The sequence below is a fragment of the Centruroides vittatus genome, unplaced genomic scaffold, assembly GCF_030686945.1.
Source record: "Centruroides vittatus isolate TY-2023 unplaced genomic scaffold, ASM3068694v2 contig_2460, whole genome shotgun sequence".
Taxonomy (NCBI): Eukaryota; Metazoa; Arthropoda; class Arachnida; order Scorpiones; family Buthidae; genus Centruroides; species Centruroides vittatus.
Genome location: NW_027121555.1, coordinates 488,165 through 504,644, shown reverse-complemented (window position 1 = coordinate 504,644; position 16,480 = coordinate 488,165). Strand labels below are relative to the sequence as shown.

Genomic DNA, 16,480 nt, shown 5'->3' with positions numbered 1-16,480 from the left:
TGCAGCTGTACCTCGTGACTGGTATTTAGGCAACAGGCTACATAGTCATGTTTTTGTAAATTTTTGTAAAACAATATTAATTATTTTTACATCCTCCTGAGCCCCGGGCATGTGTCTAATGGTTAAAACCACCAATAAAATTATTTTAAACTAATCGAAGTTACTATATATTTTATTTTTAATTAGTGGAGCATAATTCTAATAATTCGTAACGATGATGTGGCAACACTTTACCAAAATTCAAGATGGCAGCCTAGATGTTTTCGTTTTCAATACAACGTGGTGTTAACATTTTTGTAAAACGACACGTTTACGTGAAAATAAGTTAGTACGTTTACTTTATATTGTAATTTTTGAATCAGATATTTATGTTGTAACCCAAAAAAACATGACATTATTGAGAATTTTGTAAATATATGTAAATACTTAGTAGAAGTTACTTTTACGTAATATGTTTATATACACCCGTGTTTACAAATTACCTAAAGGTGACTTCTACCTAACTTGAACAGACTTCAAAAATTTGTAGAGTTATGTAATATCCCAAATGACTGTATATAAGTTAATAATAATGCAGAATTTATCCAAATTAAATCTCATTTCCTGCAGTGCTTGGTGATTTATAAGAATTAATGAAAATTTAAAATTAAAAAATATGAAACAGTGTTCTGTTACAGAACAGTCGCACAGTTTGGTACATGATTTAAATACAGTTATTAAATTGAATTTTAAACTTCAGAAAAGTTTTTAATCATTTATTTCTGTAATATTTTGATGTATTTATGAAATTATTTATTAAATTGTATGTAGATTGATACATTAAAAATTTGAAAAGAAATGAAAATTTTCATTACACCTGTGGTTCACAAAATGCATAGAGCTACAATTTGATATATAGTTAAATCTGCTTAAGAGAGCACCCTTAGATCACTGCATTATGTTCCATTATTGGCAAGGACGACACCAGCCAATAGGCGAGGGGGCAAGATGATGTAAATTGATAGAGGATATGAATTGTATGCAGGTAAAATAAAAACAGTTCATAAAGTTCTAATCGTTTACTATGTACCGGAAAAGAAATATCTTAATTAAAACATTTTTTTTAACTTACAAGAAGCCTAAGAAGATTAATTTAATTAACACTTAGCATTTAAATAATTTTTTTCGAATTTCTAGGGGAGGGCAGCTGCCCCAGCCGCTCCCTCCTGCCCCCCTTGGCGACGCCCTTGCTTATTGGACTGCTTTCTTATCCAAAGTAATGAGATTGTCGATGGTATTTGATTCTCTTCGCTTTTTCGTGTCGTACGAGCTCTGTGTAACTTATAACACATTTGGAAATGTTAAAATGAAAATGTAAATTTTCGGCATTAAGTGCTTTATTAATTAATTAAAGCACTTAATGAATATTTTTTGAAGATAAATTACAAAATATCATTAATGCTAGAATAATAATTTCAAAAATTTGTAGTATCTAGTTTAAAATATATGTTTATGTATAATACCTAAGGATTAGATTGCATTATATAAAATAGTAAATTTTTTTGTATTAATTAAATGACAAAATTGGTCATCTTATATTTACTTTTATTCCGGGCTATAATATAGCAGTACTGATCTTACTTTGTAGGCTACTTTATAGTATCCCATTTACAAGAAATATCCCATTTAAAAACAATTAATGGGATGTTTTCCAAATAAGTGATGGAGGCTAAATGGACTTCATCCATTTTTGGGGCTGAAAGTAAATAAAAGATGACTGATTTTGCCTTAATTTTATTAAAATATAAAAGTTGTCTTTTTAAGATTTATTAAATAATTTCTTTTGTATTTTATAGGAATGAATTTATTTTACAACATCAGGTCTTCACATTTTTTAATTGGCTCGTTCTACAGGAATTGCATTTGCTCAAAGAATGTCGCGTGTCGAAATCATTGTCGAAGTTTATATTTATTTTCAATTCGAAACTTTGCTTTCAATAGAGATTATGGCCCGGACAAGAAAGCTGTACAATTGAAAGAGCGTATTTTTCAAAAAGTTGAAAATCCTGATAAACGAGCATTTTTAATAACTGTAGATACATACTGCGAAAAGGATAAAGGAAGGAGAGGTCAGGTCGAATTCATCCATGCCGCTCTTAAACATATGGAAGAATATGGTGTCGAAGACGATCTTGAAGTCTATAAGAAACTATTAGATATTTTTCCAAAAGGAAAATATATTGCACAAAATATTTTCCAAAAAGAATTTATGCATTTTCCAAAACATCAGCAATGTGCAATAGATTTATTGGATCAAATGGAAAGGTTTGGTAAGTGATTTTATCTACTTTCTAATCCTTCCGATACCCCGGAATGCTAAATCAACGCAATCTCTAACCTATTGACCGGAGTAAAAATTTAGTTCTAAAAATTCGCTAACGTTTTCGTCGCCCCTTCCATTCGGAGGTGTTCGAACACCTCTGAATGGGGGGAACTTTGAAGGTTGGTATACAGCTCGCAATGGTCTTTTATTGAAAGCCCGAGGAAGTGCCTGGAAGGGGTGACGAAAATGTTAGCAAATTTTTAGAACAAAATTTTTACTCTGGTCAATAGGTTTGAGATTGCGTTGATTTAAGTGATTTTATATTTTAAAATATGTAATATAAATTTAAATAAATATTTATTTTGTTTTAAGGTGTAATGCCCGATAAAGAAGTTCAAGATATGATTTATAATACTTTTGGTAAATACAGTCATGTTCACCGCAAGTTTGCTCGCATGGCTTACTGGCTTCCAAAATTTAGAAATCTCAGTCCATTTCCTCTTCCTAAACCGTTACCTAACGACATCTCCGAATTAGCCAAATTAGCTATAGAGAGAATATGTGTCGATCTCAGGAACGTCATTAGTGTTTATAATGTGAGTTTAAAATTTTTGCAATTTACAATAAATTTAGTACAATAAATTTTAAATTTCCTGTACTTTTAGACGAGTGACGTTAAGGAGTCTCTGGACAAAACATGGATAGTTAGCGGACAAAGTCCAGAACAGCAAAAGCTATTAAGAGAACATCCGTCGACGCAACCCGTTATTGTCGAAGGTCCTTATATTATTTGGTTAAGGAAAGTTTCAATTTCTTATTTTATTTTATCGGCAGAACCGAAACCATTTCCCGAAGATGAGGTTGATATTGATGGTAAATTTATTCTGTCATTTTGAAATTTAGAAAATATAGGCAATACTTGACTTTCGGACATAATGTATCCCTAAAAAAGCATACTAAAATCAAATGTTTAAACATTGAACGGAGTTACAAGTTATAGAGGGCTAAAAGAAAACGAAATCTTTTATTAAAATAGAAAAGTATTACTTTTTTAGTCAAAATGGTAAAATGTACAAAACATTAAACATATAATAATTAAAATTTAATTCTCACAATGATTTTGTTGTTACAAAAATAATAATTGGCACTAAATGCTGCTGTATGATAGCTTGAAATTTTTGTTTATAAGCCAAAAATATGTGAAAGTCTGAATTTGGTGTGCATATAATAATATAGGGATATTAAAATAAAAACAAAAGAATAAATTGAAAGTCAAATGTCCAAAAGTTGATGTATGCCTAAGTAGAATTTGATAAATTTGTTTTGCATTTTAATTAATTTTTCCCGTATCTTACATATAATAGATGTATCAAATTTACCTGTTGGAATATTTACTCCTCCTTCTAAGAAAGTAGTACCGTTGCCCTCAATTCACGAACAAGAAGACAGAGTTATATTTGCATGCTGTGCAACTGGAACGTCCAGCAGGGATTCTTTGCTATCTTGGATTCGAATTTTACAAAAAACAAATCCCATCCTCGAACGTTTACCAATAACTTTTACTTTGAAAGCTCCCAGTAAAGAACTTGTCACCTTAAATCAAAAAGAAACAAATATTGTCAGCAGTTCAGCTCTACCAGAATCTACTAGTTGATATTAAGTTGGTTAGCTAATTTTGGTAAACTTCTAGAGTAAAATAAAACTGTATATATGGATTGTAATATTTATTTAGCATAAACACTTTTAGTTTTAGTGATTTTTTAGAGTAGTGTTGTTAATAAATGCAAAGAATATGTCATTAACTTATTCTTCTAATGAATAGTGCATTCAAATTTTCGGCCAATTCATGGTTGCAAGTTTATATTTTCAGTGTGGCAATTTATTGTTTTAAAAAATTAATAATTAAATAACTTTTTAAGATTTTGGACATTCTTCTTTAACTAGTAAATATATTACTGACTGAGTTATTTTAAAAACAACAATAATTCAATTAATAATATATATATATATATATATATATATATAAGTTTTTTTTTGCCTCAAACAGTTTGCACAAAACTTGCTTCAAAACAATCTCCATACGTGACAATAATACACTTTTGCCATCACTTATACAGTTTCTTGAAGTATTACTGCAACCACCCATAATGCCTCCTGAGATACTGCATTTTAACTCATTTGATGATTCAAAATGACATCCCAGCAGATGATGTTGGATGCAGGGTATAGGAGCACATTAGTATCATTTCTGGTAAGACACTGACCATTATGGACCAATGTGTAGATGTATTATCATAAAGTATCATTGTCCACTTTGCCACATTTCAACGGATAGACTCATGCAAACAACATAAAATGTCCAGATATCTGCAGGGATGTTGTTTTGAGTCATCAAATAAGGTACAGTAAAACTCCAATCTAATGTTTTCTGATTGGGAAAAATGAACTTTATAAACAGGAAATGATAAATTGAGGAACTGCCATAATTGAATCTGAACAGTAAAGATGCACAAAGATTTCACATAAGAACTTAATTCTATGTACTGTATAATACAATAAACAGGGCCACAGAATTGTTTATTGTACACAAAGAAATCTGTCATTTTATATTGGACTTTGTGTCATGGAAATCTTTTCAAGGAGACCTCTCCAATCACTGCTACTTGGTATGCATGCCATCTCACTGGCATGTGTGGCAAAAGTGTACAATTTGAGGTCTGCAGAACTGTTAGTGATTCAGAAATACTAGATGTGCATTTAGATTCTTCATTGTCACCAGCAACATCACCAAGTTCTACTGTCTGAGCATTTGTAGCATTAGTGCTTGCTTCCTCGGCATAAAGTTCATCTACTGTCAATAAGCTACACACTGCAATATTGTCGTTGCAAACCACATATTGATTGAAATTTAGGAGTGTTCTATTGTAAGCATCTGTGGGTGTGATACTGTGCCAATCATCATCAAATCCACTTTCTGCATGAAGATCAGCATCCACTGATTTACCTCAAGACTGGCATATTCAATTGGTGCATATTCCATAGCCTTGAGATAAACTAGTGGATCCTTATGAAAGCCAGTCTTCTTTAAGTGATTTGTGATTGTTGATGCCTTGACAGCATCCTATGATGTGATGGCAATGCATTACTTGCAGTATATAGATCTTTAATTTTGTGGCATTCATGAAAGTTTGTATCACAACATGGAAATATGCTTTGCACCAACATTTGTCAGTACATTACCTTGAATCTACAGGTGATTTGCCACATCTAGGGGCTTGTACAGGTTGTAGGTAAGAAACAAAATTCAACATTCCTCAACACAAAATGGGCAAAATACTGATTAACAAACAGGATGAATTTTTGCAACTATGTGCCCATTTTGCAGTGAAGATCTGTAGAAACTGAAAACTGTTCTGTTGTCATCCAAACTTTTGCTTAATTTTGATGTTGCATGGCAGGCAGCAAACATTTCTGAAGGCTCTTGGTTTCACAAACTTCCCCATTACTACAGCCTCCAACTTCTCACTATCATCCATATTTCAACAAAGTAAGACAGTTATTCTTTTTACACTTTATTCTTTTTATTGCTGCTTTATCCCATGGCTATTATTGACTCTTGGAGCATAATTTTTATCTGGCAACAGCTTGAAAAACATATCTTTTTGTTGATATTGAGTATGTCACAGGGAGCTGATTTGTCAAGGTTTGAGATGGATAGAATTTCTCCACTCTTCAATTGTGTTAGCATCAACACTAGAGTCCATGCCTTCTATTAAACCTGTATATCTAGCCATTTGATACTGCAAATTGGTGTACTGCAAGTCTAGCAGCAATTTCTATGGTCTTTTCTCTGAGCACAGTTCCATTCACAAGTATGAGTGCACTGAAAATGTGCTGCAACCATTTAACAAGCAGCTATTCCATTTTATCCATTTGTGACTTCTATTTATTCTTACAACATTTTACAAGATGTGCCGCACTTGTTCGTGGCTTCCACAATTGAACCCTCATTTAGCCATGTTGTAATTGAGTGATAACGAACAATTATTTATTGTCACAGTGCCATGCTGCAATTTTTTTTTAATCATATTTTTAAAATTTATTTAATTTAAACAGAGAGACCTGTTTGTCATGTAACTCTCCACTTCTTATCCCTGTTGTCTCCAGTCACTTTACCCCATGGAGAGAAAGAAACTCTGAAGAGTTGCAGGTGTGCAGCTCTTCAGAGTTTCCTCCTCAAAATCATTTTATGTTTGTACTATCATTGAAGATTGGAAAAAAATATATAAGATAGGGAGGGGGAGATTGCTATGGAATTATGCTTCTATGACCAGCATGAGTTATCGTTAGACAAGGAAAATGCTAGATGCAGGAGTTTTACATTGAGGAATTAATAGCTGGGTTTATGTGGGGATTGATTAGACTGAGTCATGATGTTAGATGTGGGAACATTAGATCGGGACTTCACTGTAAAATCCGCATTGCAGAAGGTATTATGTGAATTGCAAAAGATGGCTTTCAGCAATGTTTCCAGAGCTGTACGAGTGCTTGAAAAAGTATAACGTCGCCCAAGGGAATTTTAAGGTAGTTGTGCATTGGTGTTTTAAACAATTCATGGCGAGGAACTATATACCAAGTCTGAAATATTGGATCCTACTGTATATTACTAATATAAAAAGCCGTCGTTTGTGGGGGGGGCACAATTTTGTTCAACCTGTTTGTAGCTTAACTCCCCTGGTTTTTGTCGAAAATTTCTGAAATTTTTCAGGGAGGTTTGTTTATTAGAGGGATCGAAGATACTAAATTTTGGTGGTTAATGGAGGTCATGTAGGGTCGGACTTAATGATGATTTTACTGGTTATTAGCATTTACAATTTTTTTTTATTTATAAAACTCATCCCTACCCTAAAAATTAAGCTTTTTGCCATTTTATAATAGTTAAAAATATGAAAAATTTTTAATACAGTATGATAACAGATCGCGCCATCAAAATTTTAAATGTCGCCGGGAAAGTTGAGCAACTCATTGCTGGTTTCTTTCATTTGAAGTTTCTTTTGGTTTAGTGTCATATGGTTAAGATCAAATTCACACGGGTTGAAAAAACCCCAGGAATTTTTTGGGGTGGTTCGTCTTGATATGCGAGATCCTGTCCCTTAGTACCCAGCCACCTCATGGGCTTGGCCAAATTCATAATGGGCTTGCTAAAAAAAAGCCCTAGTTTCCAAGGGATGGAGAGAGTTAAAAAATATATCGTATTTATTTATTGATGAGAATAATATTTTCTTGCACGATTTGTGTATTGTCCATTCCTTCTTCCGAAACAATAGAGTTATCAGGATACAATATTGCTGAGGAAAACATAATTTTTGAAAATATTATGGCAATTTTAATGCTTTTCTTCAAAAATATTATGGTGCATGTATATGTCTGCTGCTGTTATGCCAACTGTATCTGCTTTGTTGTCGCGAGACACTCAACATACTATGAGCTATAGGTTATCTAATTTTGATTCATTTTGAGTTGGTTCCATTACAGATTAGGCTCACAATGGGCTGATCAAAATAGGATTTAAAGAACTCAGTTGTGCAGTCATGATCAATTAAGTGAATAAAGCAACAAAAATTTATGTTTTTACAGTTTGCACATTGCGAGTGCTACTTTGTCATGATTAAAACTTTCAAATGAGAATTCATAATTTTATTGTGCTATAATCTAATGGATTCGAGGTGTTCTATACACAAGAGAGTGTAGTTGGGCATAGATTTCTGCTCGAACAAAATGAATTTGTCACGCGGAGTTTTCTGGGTTTTTTTTCACGTGTGTTAACCTATGTAGGGGCTAGTTTCCCATAAAAAGTCGTTCTAAGAGATGTCCATTGCAGATTGTCTGTGTCACATTGTGAATTGCAGTGATATCTGTGGGCTAGACCTTGTCAAAGCATTCATTCATTCATGTTTATTGACTGTAAAATAATTTACAATTCCCTGTACCTGCCAGAGGCACAACCAGGGAAAAAACGTACAATTACAATAGTTTACAATTGAAATAGTACTGAACATGGACGAGTACAGATGCAACAGAGTGGGAAATCACAGAAAAATGAAAGTACAGTATCCGCGCGTCAGCTTGATGCCCGGAGAGGACGTACACAAGAGAACAGGGGGGCAGTGCTTATGCCCGAAGTGGGAGACTTATCCCAGCCTGAGAAGGAAAGGCCTAGGGTTAATCAAAACCCCTTCAGAGATATTGAAGGGAGGGGAAAACAATTGGCCCGTACCCAAAAGCCTGTGAGGTAAGTCAATTAGCTTCTCCCAGGAGAAGTTTGCAGTTGGTCATTACAGTTTTCTTTGCTATGTTTTTGAAAATACGATAAATTTCCTGGTTCTTCCAAATATCGTGTAGGCCACATGGCCAAGTGATGTTTATCTCGCTCAAGAGAAGACAAAGTTCGTTCCTTTCACTGCTGGTTATTGGACAATCGTAAAAATAGTGGCTTGCGTCATCCTTGATCATACAGATTGGGCAGTTCTCGTTGGTGCGGTCTGTGAATCGGGCGAGATAACTCGCGAACTTTCCATGGTTGCTCAAGAATTGCGATGTGAAGTGATTAGGGGTGTACCAGTCGATTTTTAGGAATTGATTGATGTCGGGTATAAACCGATAAGTGATATGATTATTATATTCATTCCAGCGTAACTGCCAATTGTTGATGGCCTCCTCCCAAAGGAGTCTTTTCAGGGTGCCCTTGCTGATCCTGTTATAATCAATAGTGATGGTGTTGTCTAAGGCTGCTTCTTTTGCAAGGGCATCTGCCCGCTCGTTTCCCCTCGTTCCCTGGTGAGAGCGCACCCAGCTGATCTGAATACGATTGGGGGAGGTGTCTATTTTGTTCCTTATGTTCACAGCAAGTGGATGTAGCTTGTCAGAATACCTAGTCAAAGCAATGCCACACTTGGTCAATCTGTCAAGGGAGATATTTCTTGGAAGAATTTTTTATGGGAAACTCGCCCCTATTTAGGTGTTAGATGGCCGGATGGCCAAGCAGTCAAGGTGGCAGCCTAGTGCTCTAGGAAACCCGGGTTTGAATCCGGACGGGTCGATAAATCCCCAGGAATTTTTTGGAGGGGTGGTCGGCCCTGTCCCTCACCAACGGGCTGAACCCATAATGGACTCGCTAAAAGAGGCCCTCTTAGTGCCCACGGGGCGGAGAATTGTTTGTTTGTTAGAAATAAAAAAAGACATGTGAAGAAAGAGAAAAATTTAACATATCCAGCCCATTGGTCAGGTGCATACAAAATTTCCATACACAATAAAAGTACAACCTTTACTTATGCTGCATTTATTGATACACAAATAAACTTTATTAACATACTTTGGCATTAGGAATTATTATTATTTTCGTTATTAGAAAATATAATCATATTCCAGCTTCTAGAAGCGATTTGAGAGAATGTGTCTTCAATGCGCTCTTGAATTGAGGCAGAAAAGATAAGTAAAGTCTGTGATGATATTTCGGATTGTATTCGTCCATAAATCGATGGAAACACACTACAAGTTTTTGGTCGCAGTCGCATACTTTAGCTGCACACGGGTTGGGATTTTTGCCTGAAAATAAAATTGATTTATTGATTATTTCTTTAAGTGAATGTATTGAAAACTTTTTTACTGTTAAAAAAAAAATTTCCAGCAACGAGTTTCATAACTTTCCTGTTACGAAATTTTATTTTTTTAAATTTATTTTATTAATTTATTATAAAATGAAAAATTGTTTAATTTTGAGGGTAGAGATGAGTTTTATAAAAAAAAATTGTAAATGCTAATAGCGAGTAAAATCGTCATTAAGTCCAACCCTACTGGAGATACACACGACCCCCGTTATTTCCCCACCTCTTGACCTTTTATCCACCAAAATTTACTAGCATCGATCTCCCTAATAACCCTCCCTGCAAAATTTCAGAAAATTTCGACGAAAAACACAGGAATTATTAAGCTTCAAAGAGGGTGAACAATATTGTGCCACCACAAAAACCCTGATTTTTTTTCCTTCTTTTTTCACGTTTGAAGGTCTCGAGTTCAAAAATTTAAAAATCGTGGTCATTTTTTGACTGATCGCCGTACTTTCTATTATATATAACAGCCGGAAAGTAAAATGTTAATTGCTGCTCTTATATATTCTATAAACGAGAATGAATTCTTACACCGCTATGAAGATCCCGGGTTCGAATTCCTATCTTAAGTAACACTTCATAGTCCGATTCGGAAATTTTATTCTGTATCGTTCGTGATACCATTGATTTTAATTGTGATCTAAACAAAAGACTAATCGTAAATGATTATAGGGTGGATGAAGGACCTAAAATTAATTCCTACAAGATCACACGATCATCTCACATTCCGCGTGTTTTCCTTTCCATTCATTCTCACTGATTCATCATTTTCTTGCATTTCTCTATCTTTCTCCTCATATTTAACTAGATTAAATCTGTAAATAGCTGTAACTTGTCTCTAATAACTGAAGATTTGGCTAATATCCTGCAATGGGCTAAAAATGGATCGAATCGATTGGATATAGCAACGCAATCTGGTAAAGAATGGTGCCTTCCGGCAAGACTTTTAAATGTTAGACACGTAAAGAAAACTCGAAAAATTCCACGTGGTCAGGTACGTGGAATTTTTAGTTAGTATTTGGCGGTTTCATCCACTAGTGTTGACTAAAATGGCCGCTTCGTATCAATTATAACATTATATCAACCATTAAACAAATGAAATTTTGATTTTTTTCGATTACTTACCGCATCTTACGCCCTTCTTTTTTTTATACCATTTGTATTTTACAACGTAAACCTGTCCGGGATCGTGTTTGCATTCGTTAGTATAAGCAGAAGTATAACATTCATCGTGGGTTTTACAGCATCTAAATACACGAACATAATTATTTTCAATTGTTTTTAACGTTAGAAGTGACACAAAATTACTTACTTATCTATTCTATCGACCGGCTTCCCTTCTCCTCCGAGTCCACAGTATTTTCCGTATGGAAGGAATTCTCCGGGATATTTTCCAGTTTCATTTTTTACCATGTGCCACATGGCAAAAAGGCTTCTCTTGTGTCGACTGGGTGCGCATTGTACTAAATAACACATTTATTTAAATTACATACGTCATTGTTAAGCAATTCCTGGAGGGCTTGAATTGTTTTTTTTAATACTTACTTGCGTATAGAGTGGCAAAGAGAAGGAAAATCGACAATGCCTTCATGTTGCTCGTCTGCACGTTTGAAAAATGCCGTTTAAACGATTGAAGATTTTTTTCTTGCAATTGTAAAGTTTACCGAGTACATAGGTCAAATGATAAAATGTTATTTGTATAGATTAAAATCAAAGAAAACGTCAGCGTTTTACTGTTAAGTATGTTTTAATGAAAGTTAAATAGCCATTGCTCTCTTCACAAAAAAAAAAAAAAAAAAAAAGGAAATCTTTACATTAAATGCCCAATCACAATTAAAAAAAAACACTTTATATTCTTACTTTTAGCTCATATCTTCAAAATTCTATCTCGTCCATCATTGGCTGAGTGGATAACACCACCGTACACTGGTAGCCGGTCGTGGGTTCGCACCTGGCCGACGGACCGGCCACGTGGCGTTTTCTGGGTTTTCTTCAAGTTTATAACGTTTAAATAAGGGTCAGGGGCGATCTCTCGGGAGTATCCCCCTGGGCAGATTGCGTGACATATAGAATAGAAATTCGCTCTATTTTTCAAGAAAATCGTCACTTAAATGTTTAATTTTGTTTTTCAAGTTGTCAAAATTTGTGACACTGCACGAAACCACGAATACCTCAAACGCTAGAAAAGTGATCATCTGCAGGATTTTGCTGCATCGATGTGAGGGGCAGTGTGTCGTGCTTACGTCTTCGGGATCCAGATTCGATGTTTATTATTTGTTCGGATTTTGCAATGAGTAAACATTAATCTTCTATTATTTTTTAAATATTGTTAAATAATCAACCGTTTTTCGGGTTCCACTTCCCTACTCCCTCCATCGAAACTTGAAATGACACGGTTGGGGCCTTAACTATGCTGTAGCGTGTAGACCATACCCGTGGGAGCAAAGCAGTCAAAAGAACCATTGGTCTGCGTGTGACCCTGCACGAAACTTATTTCGGGGGGGGACTATTTCTGGGGTGTGATTGGAAGTCACGCTGCGCACTCCGTTGAACCTATCGTGTGTTTAACAGGTGTTACTGTTAAGGTATCAACCTTCAGAGCTGCAATTTTAAGCAATGTTACTGTTAAGGTATCAACCTTCAGAGCTGGTTTTTCTTTGCGCCCTAAAGCGTTTAGAAAGAGCCAGCTGCTTGTAATGCCAGCACTAAGTGCTTAGACTGTTTTCAGTCAGTGAAATAATATGGCTGCTTTCACGCATTGCCAATTTCATTTCGTTGAACGAATTTTTATTTTCAGATGAAGTTATCTCAGACAATTCAAAACGGTACGTTATATAAATAATGTATAATAATAATGGTTAATGTTACCCTAGGATCCAAATTGGCGGCGGGGGAAATTTTTCCCTACGTTGGAGACTGCGACGGGGAAAAAAATTTTCCCTCGATTCAAGATGGCTGCGTTTCCGGCCGCCATCTTGAATTTCTCTGCACACTCCGCGGATATTAACCGAAATAAACAATAAAAAAATAAAGAATTTTTTTACTCACTTTTCGATCGTGGTTGCCTGCTTCTTCCTATCTTTTTTTTTCCTTTCCGAACGTATTTTTAAATATACGCCCTTTCTCGTACTTTCTTTTACATATTACGGTCTCGTCGATTTCCACCGTTTTATTCGGCACTCCTTTTTTAAACGATGTCAAATTACTCAAAGCTATAAGCAATACCAACCGTATGTGATTTGACCAATCGACTCCCGTTTTTCTGGATTTGCCCGCCGCAATCGCCGAAGTCGTCGCCGTACATTCCAGACATAGTTAGTGCCATATAAACGACAGAATGCAACTCCAAGCAATGTGGCCAAATTTACTTTTAAATGTTCCATCAAAGGCAGAGGTCTTCGTTCCGCACTTACTACATCGCAAGAAACAGCTTTCTCTATTACTCCGATAGTATAATTTGCATAAAGAATCGCAATGAATGCAAACGGACTCGGTCGGCTGTATGCCTAATTTTACAGCAAATTTCAATGCGTTATCGATACTGGGAGGCAAACCTGGTTCCAAAAAGTCGTCTTCAATTAACATGGAGAAATCACGGGTGGTGCATTTCGACCAAAATTCGTCGTTGCAACTCAAATCTGCAAAACTACTCATTATCGAACAATTGCAAATAAACTGTACGTTTACCGATAATAAATTGTGCGAGAATGAAATATCGTAACGAAATAAAACAGCAATTATTCCAATACGCAATTCGTCGCAACACTACAGCAAACGATTCCAACTGGAAACTAGTCGATTTGAATAAAATTGCCCGGAAAGGAACAGAATCACGTCGTAGATCATGCATTTGCATATTCGTTCGTAACACCCCTACGTATTTCCCGCCGATTTTACTCTCGCGACGCTACGAAAAAGCTCCCTCTACCGTCGCAAATACACACTACCGTCCGTTTCGAGGTTACAGGAAACTCGGCCACGTCGAACGCAGGGTCGAAACCGAACGGGGAAAAAATTCTCAACGGCGTCGACGTCACGACTCTAGGGAAAATTTTTTTCCCCGTAGTAGTCTCCGAAGTAGGGAAAAAATCCCACCGCCGCCATTTTGGATCCTAAGGTAACATTTACCATAATAATAATAGCGAAGCGTTGCAAGAGTTGGTTTTCCGACATTTTGAAAACACTCGCTAATAGTTCGGTAATCCTGTGTGTCATTGTGCCATTTAGTATTTGATATAACTCCGAGATCGAGAACTCGACGTCATAAATTGGTCACCTTTTATAATGAAGCGAGAACTAAGGCCTCTAAATCGGGAAGTTGATGCATTCGCCATGTTCGATCCAAAATGGCCGACTTGAGTGGTAACACTTCGTTCCGAGCCGCTCAGCCGTAGGTTTTGGATCAAATATGGCGGATGCGTCCTCCTACAGACGTTTTCCGAAATTCAGTAATAAACAGCCCTCGTTTAGTTGTAGATTTTTTTCTCAGCACCACCAGGGTTAATCTATCAACCAAAATTCTAGGTAAATTTTCTTTTCAAATAATGGCACTTACCAAACAAACATGGAGAACACATTTCGGTCAAGACGTTTTCTTGATCTTTTGTATAAGCGGTACGTTCGTAAATTCGAACGCGTTAACCGGGAATTACCTTCCTATATTTATAACTATATTTCCATTATTTATAACTTCCTATTTATAATTTATATATTTTCTTTTTAATCAATGAAAAGCAACTTAACGGATGTGCGCCGAGACTTCGAAGTGCACGCCTCTACCTTTCGCCATCTACGGGTATTATCATACGAAAGGTCGGTGGACCTTTGTATCGAGGCCAAGACTCATCTAGATTTACGTTTAAATTACAGACCTTTTGAGCTAATTAACAATACGAGGAAACTCTTCTGCTATTCTGACCAATTGTCTTCGTCTTTGGGTGAAGATATGGGGCGTTTTTGTCAATGATGACAACTTAGGGGTTTTCTCTCAAAATTTAGGGAAAAAGTAAAATCTGCCAATACTGGTTAATGGAGTTTCCAAATGTTCTCGTGGCAAAATCGGGAGCAGGCTGTTTCTCATGGTGCTTTTTCTCAACTGTGGCCAGGCTGCCTGCGCTTTTGGTGAAAATTTGTTTTTCTGGATTGTCAAAAGACTATTTTTTACATACATTACACTGAAGCAATTTACCGTTTTTTATTATTTGTTTAGGGGAAGACTTAGTTGTAGGAGGGGTTTTCACGACAGAAGGCGAGCAACACCAGCTCTCGTCGGCTAAAGAGGGCTTTTATATCGAATGGGTTGATTTGTTGGCCTTGTATAAGAAGAAAACAATGCAGAATTTGTTGATCTTCAGGGAGCATTCGAATGGATTGATTAAGTTTACTCCATAGTAAATCGCAACATAGGTGATATATGACAATTACTCTGCTTATGTCGAGTGTCAATTATGTAATAGAAGTAAACTGTCGAAGGACATGCAGTTCGTTACAATAAAGTCTCTCGTGGATACAGGCCTCCCCCTTGTGGATCTGGCCTAATACATGATGGGTATGTTTAAAAGGCACTCTTAATGCCAGCAGATAAAAATTTTAAGACTTACCAACAGACTAATTAAGCAGCATTCATTATATCCCAAGAGGATATAAAGAATATCCTCTCGGGAGAGACTTCCTTGGCAGATCACCACATGTTGGCATCTGTAAGGGAAGGAAACCAAAAAAAATTGGACCGAGCGGAAGGTTTGAGATCAGAGATTTAAATACTTAAATTGTTGAATGGAGTTTACTTTTCATCCAAGGATTATTTTCATTCTCTAGAATAGTGAACGGCAATGCAATGTCCACAGGTGCCATGGTGTGCTTGTGGCACATTTCAGATGAACCTCTCTAGAACCATAGTCACACAAGTTCAAATATATATACTTTAACACAATGCACTATCAATGGTTTTTAAAATTTTTCTTGCATCCTTAGTAACAAAAAGGTTGCCAATCCTTGGTGTACAACAAACGATCCAGGCTCATTTCAATCAAAGAAATGATTAAAAATTAGGTATTTCCATGATAATTGTTTGATATTTTTACCTATCAGGGAGTCAAATTGTTGAAACTGTTGTAGGAATTCAATTAATAGATTAATTGGAGAGAGTTTGGGCTTTGTTATTCAGCTAGTGTTTCGCTTGAATTAGTCGGTGCCTGGGCCATTTCTTAGATTTAATGTTTCCGCAAAAGTCTTTGATAGTTCGATTTTGATTAAACCGTACATCCATTTTATTTTACAGAAATAAATGGGTGAAACTGAGTTAAGTTGTATTTTTTTCCATATAGTTTGTATTGTGCCACTTAACTTGTTGCAAGTCCCTTATACAAGTAATTATTTAGTTATAAAAACCTGCTAGAAATCGTAGAGACAATATTATAAATTTTTTTAAACTCAGAAAACGTAAATGTGTCTATCCTTGTTTGTTTAAAATTAATTCCAAAGCAATTTTTGTGTGTTCGTTTACTTTTCT

The 16,480-nt window shown here is 35.6% G+C and overlaps 2 protein-coding genes across 2 annotated transcripts; one reads left to right on the top strand and one right to left on the bottom strand.

Moving 5' to 3' along the window:
• Positions 1-248: 248 nt before the first annotated feature.
• ECSIT (evolutionarily conserved signaling intermediate in Toll pathway, mitochondrial) lies at positions 249-4,023 on the top strand. Its single transcript, XM_067265794.1, has 5 exons — positions 249-324; positions 1,836-2,309; positions 2,675-2,898; positions 2,968-3,175; positions 3,667-4,023. The coding sequence occupies exons 1-5, from the start codon at positions 258-260 to the stop codon at positions 3,954-3,956; spliced, it is 1,263 nt and encodes a 420-aa protein (XP_067121895.1). The 5' UTR covers positions 249-257; the 3' UTR covers positions 3,957-4,023.
• Positions 4,024-9,625: 5,602 nt separating this feature from the next.
• On the bottom strand, positions 9,626-11,643 carry LOC136971341 (basic phospholipase A2 homolog BnuTX-I-like). The gene is made up of 4 exons (XM_067265792.1): positions 11,515-11,643; positions 11,282-11,432; positions 11,095-11,216; positions 9,626-9,907 (listed from the first exon to the last, which is right to left on the bottom strand). The coding sequence occupies exons 1-4, from the start codon at positions 11,558-11,560 to the stop codon at positions 9,720-9,722; spliced, it is 507 nt and encodes a 168-aa protein (XP_067121893.1). The 5' UTR covers positions 11,561-11,643; the 3' UTR covers positions 9,626-9,719.
• Between the last annotated feature and the right edge of the window lie 4,837 nt (positions 11,644-16,480).

Coding starts and splice junctions, on each gene's coding strand:
- ECSIT (XM_067265794.1), top strand. CDS start 258: ATGTTTTCGTTTTCAATACAACGTGGTGTTAACATTTTTGTAAAACGA. Junction 325..1,835: donor ACACGTTTACGTGAAAATAA/GTTAGTACGTTT, acceptor TGTATTTTATAG/GAATGAATTTATTTTACAAC. Junction 2,899..2,967: donor ACGTCATTAGTGTTTATAAT/GTGAGTTTAAAA, acceptor CTGTACTTTTAG/ACGAGTGACGTTAAGGAGTC.
- LOC136971341 (XM_067265792.1), bottom strand. CDS start 11,560: ATGAAGGCATTGTCGATTTTCCTTCTCTTTGCCACTCTATACGCAA. Junction 11,217..11,281: donor CCGGTCGATAGAATAGATAA/GTAAGTAATTTT, acceptor TCGTGTATTTAG/ATGCTGTAAAACCCACGATG. Junction 9,908..11,094: donor AAAGAAGGGCGTAAGATGCG/GTAAGTAATCGA, acceptor TTTTATTTTCAG/GCAAAAATCCCAACCCGTGT.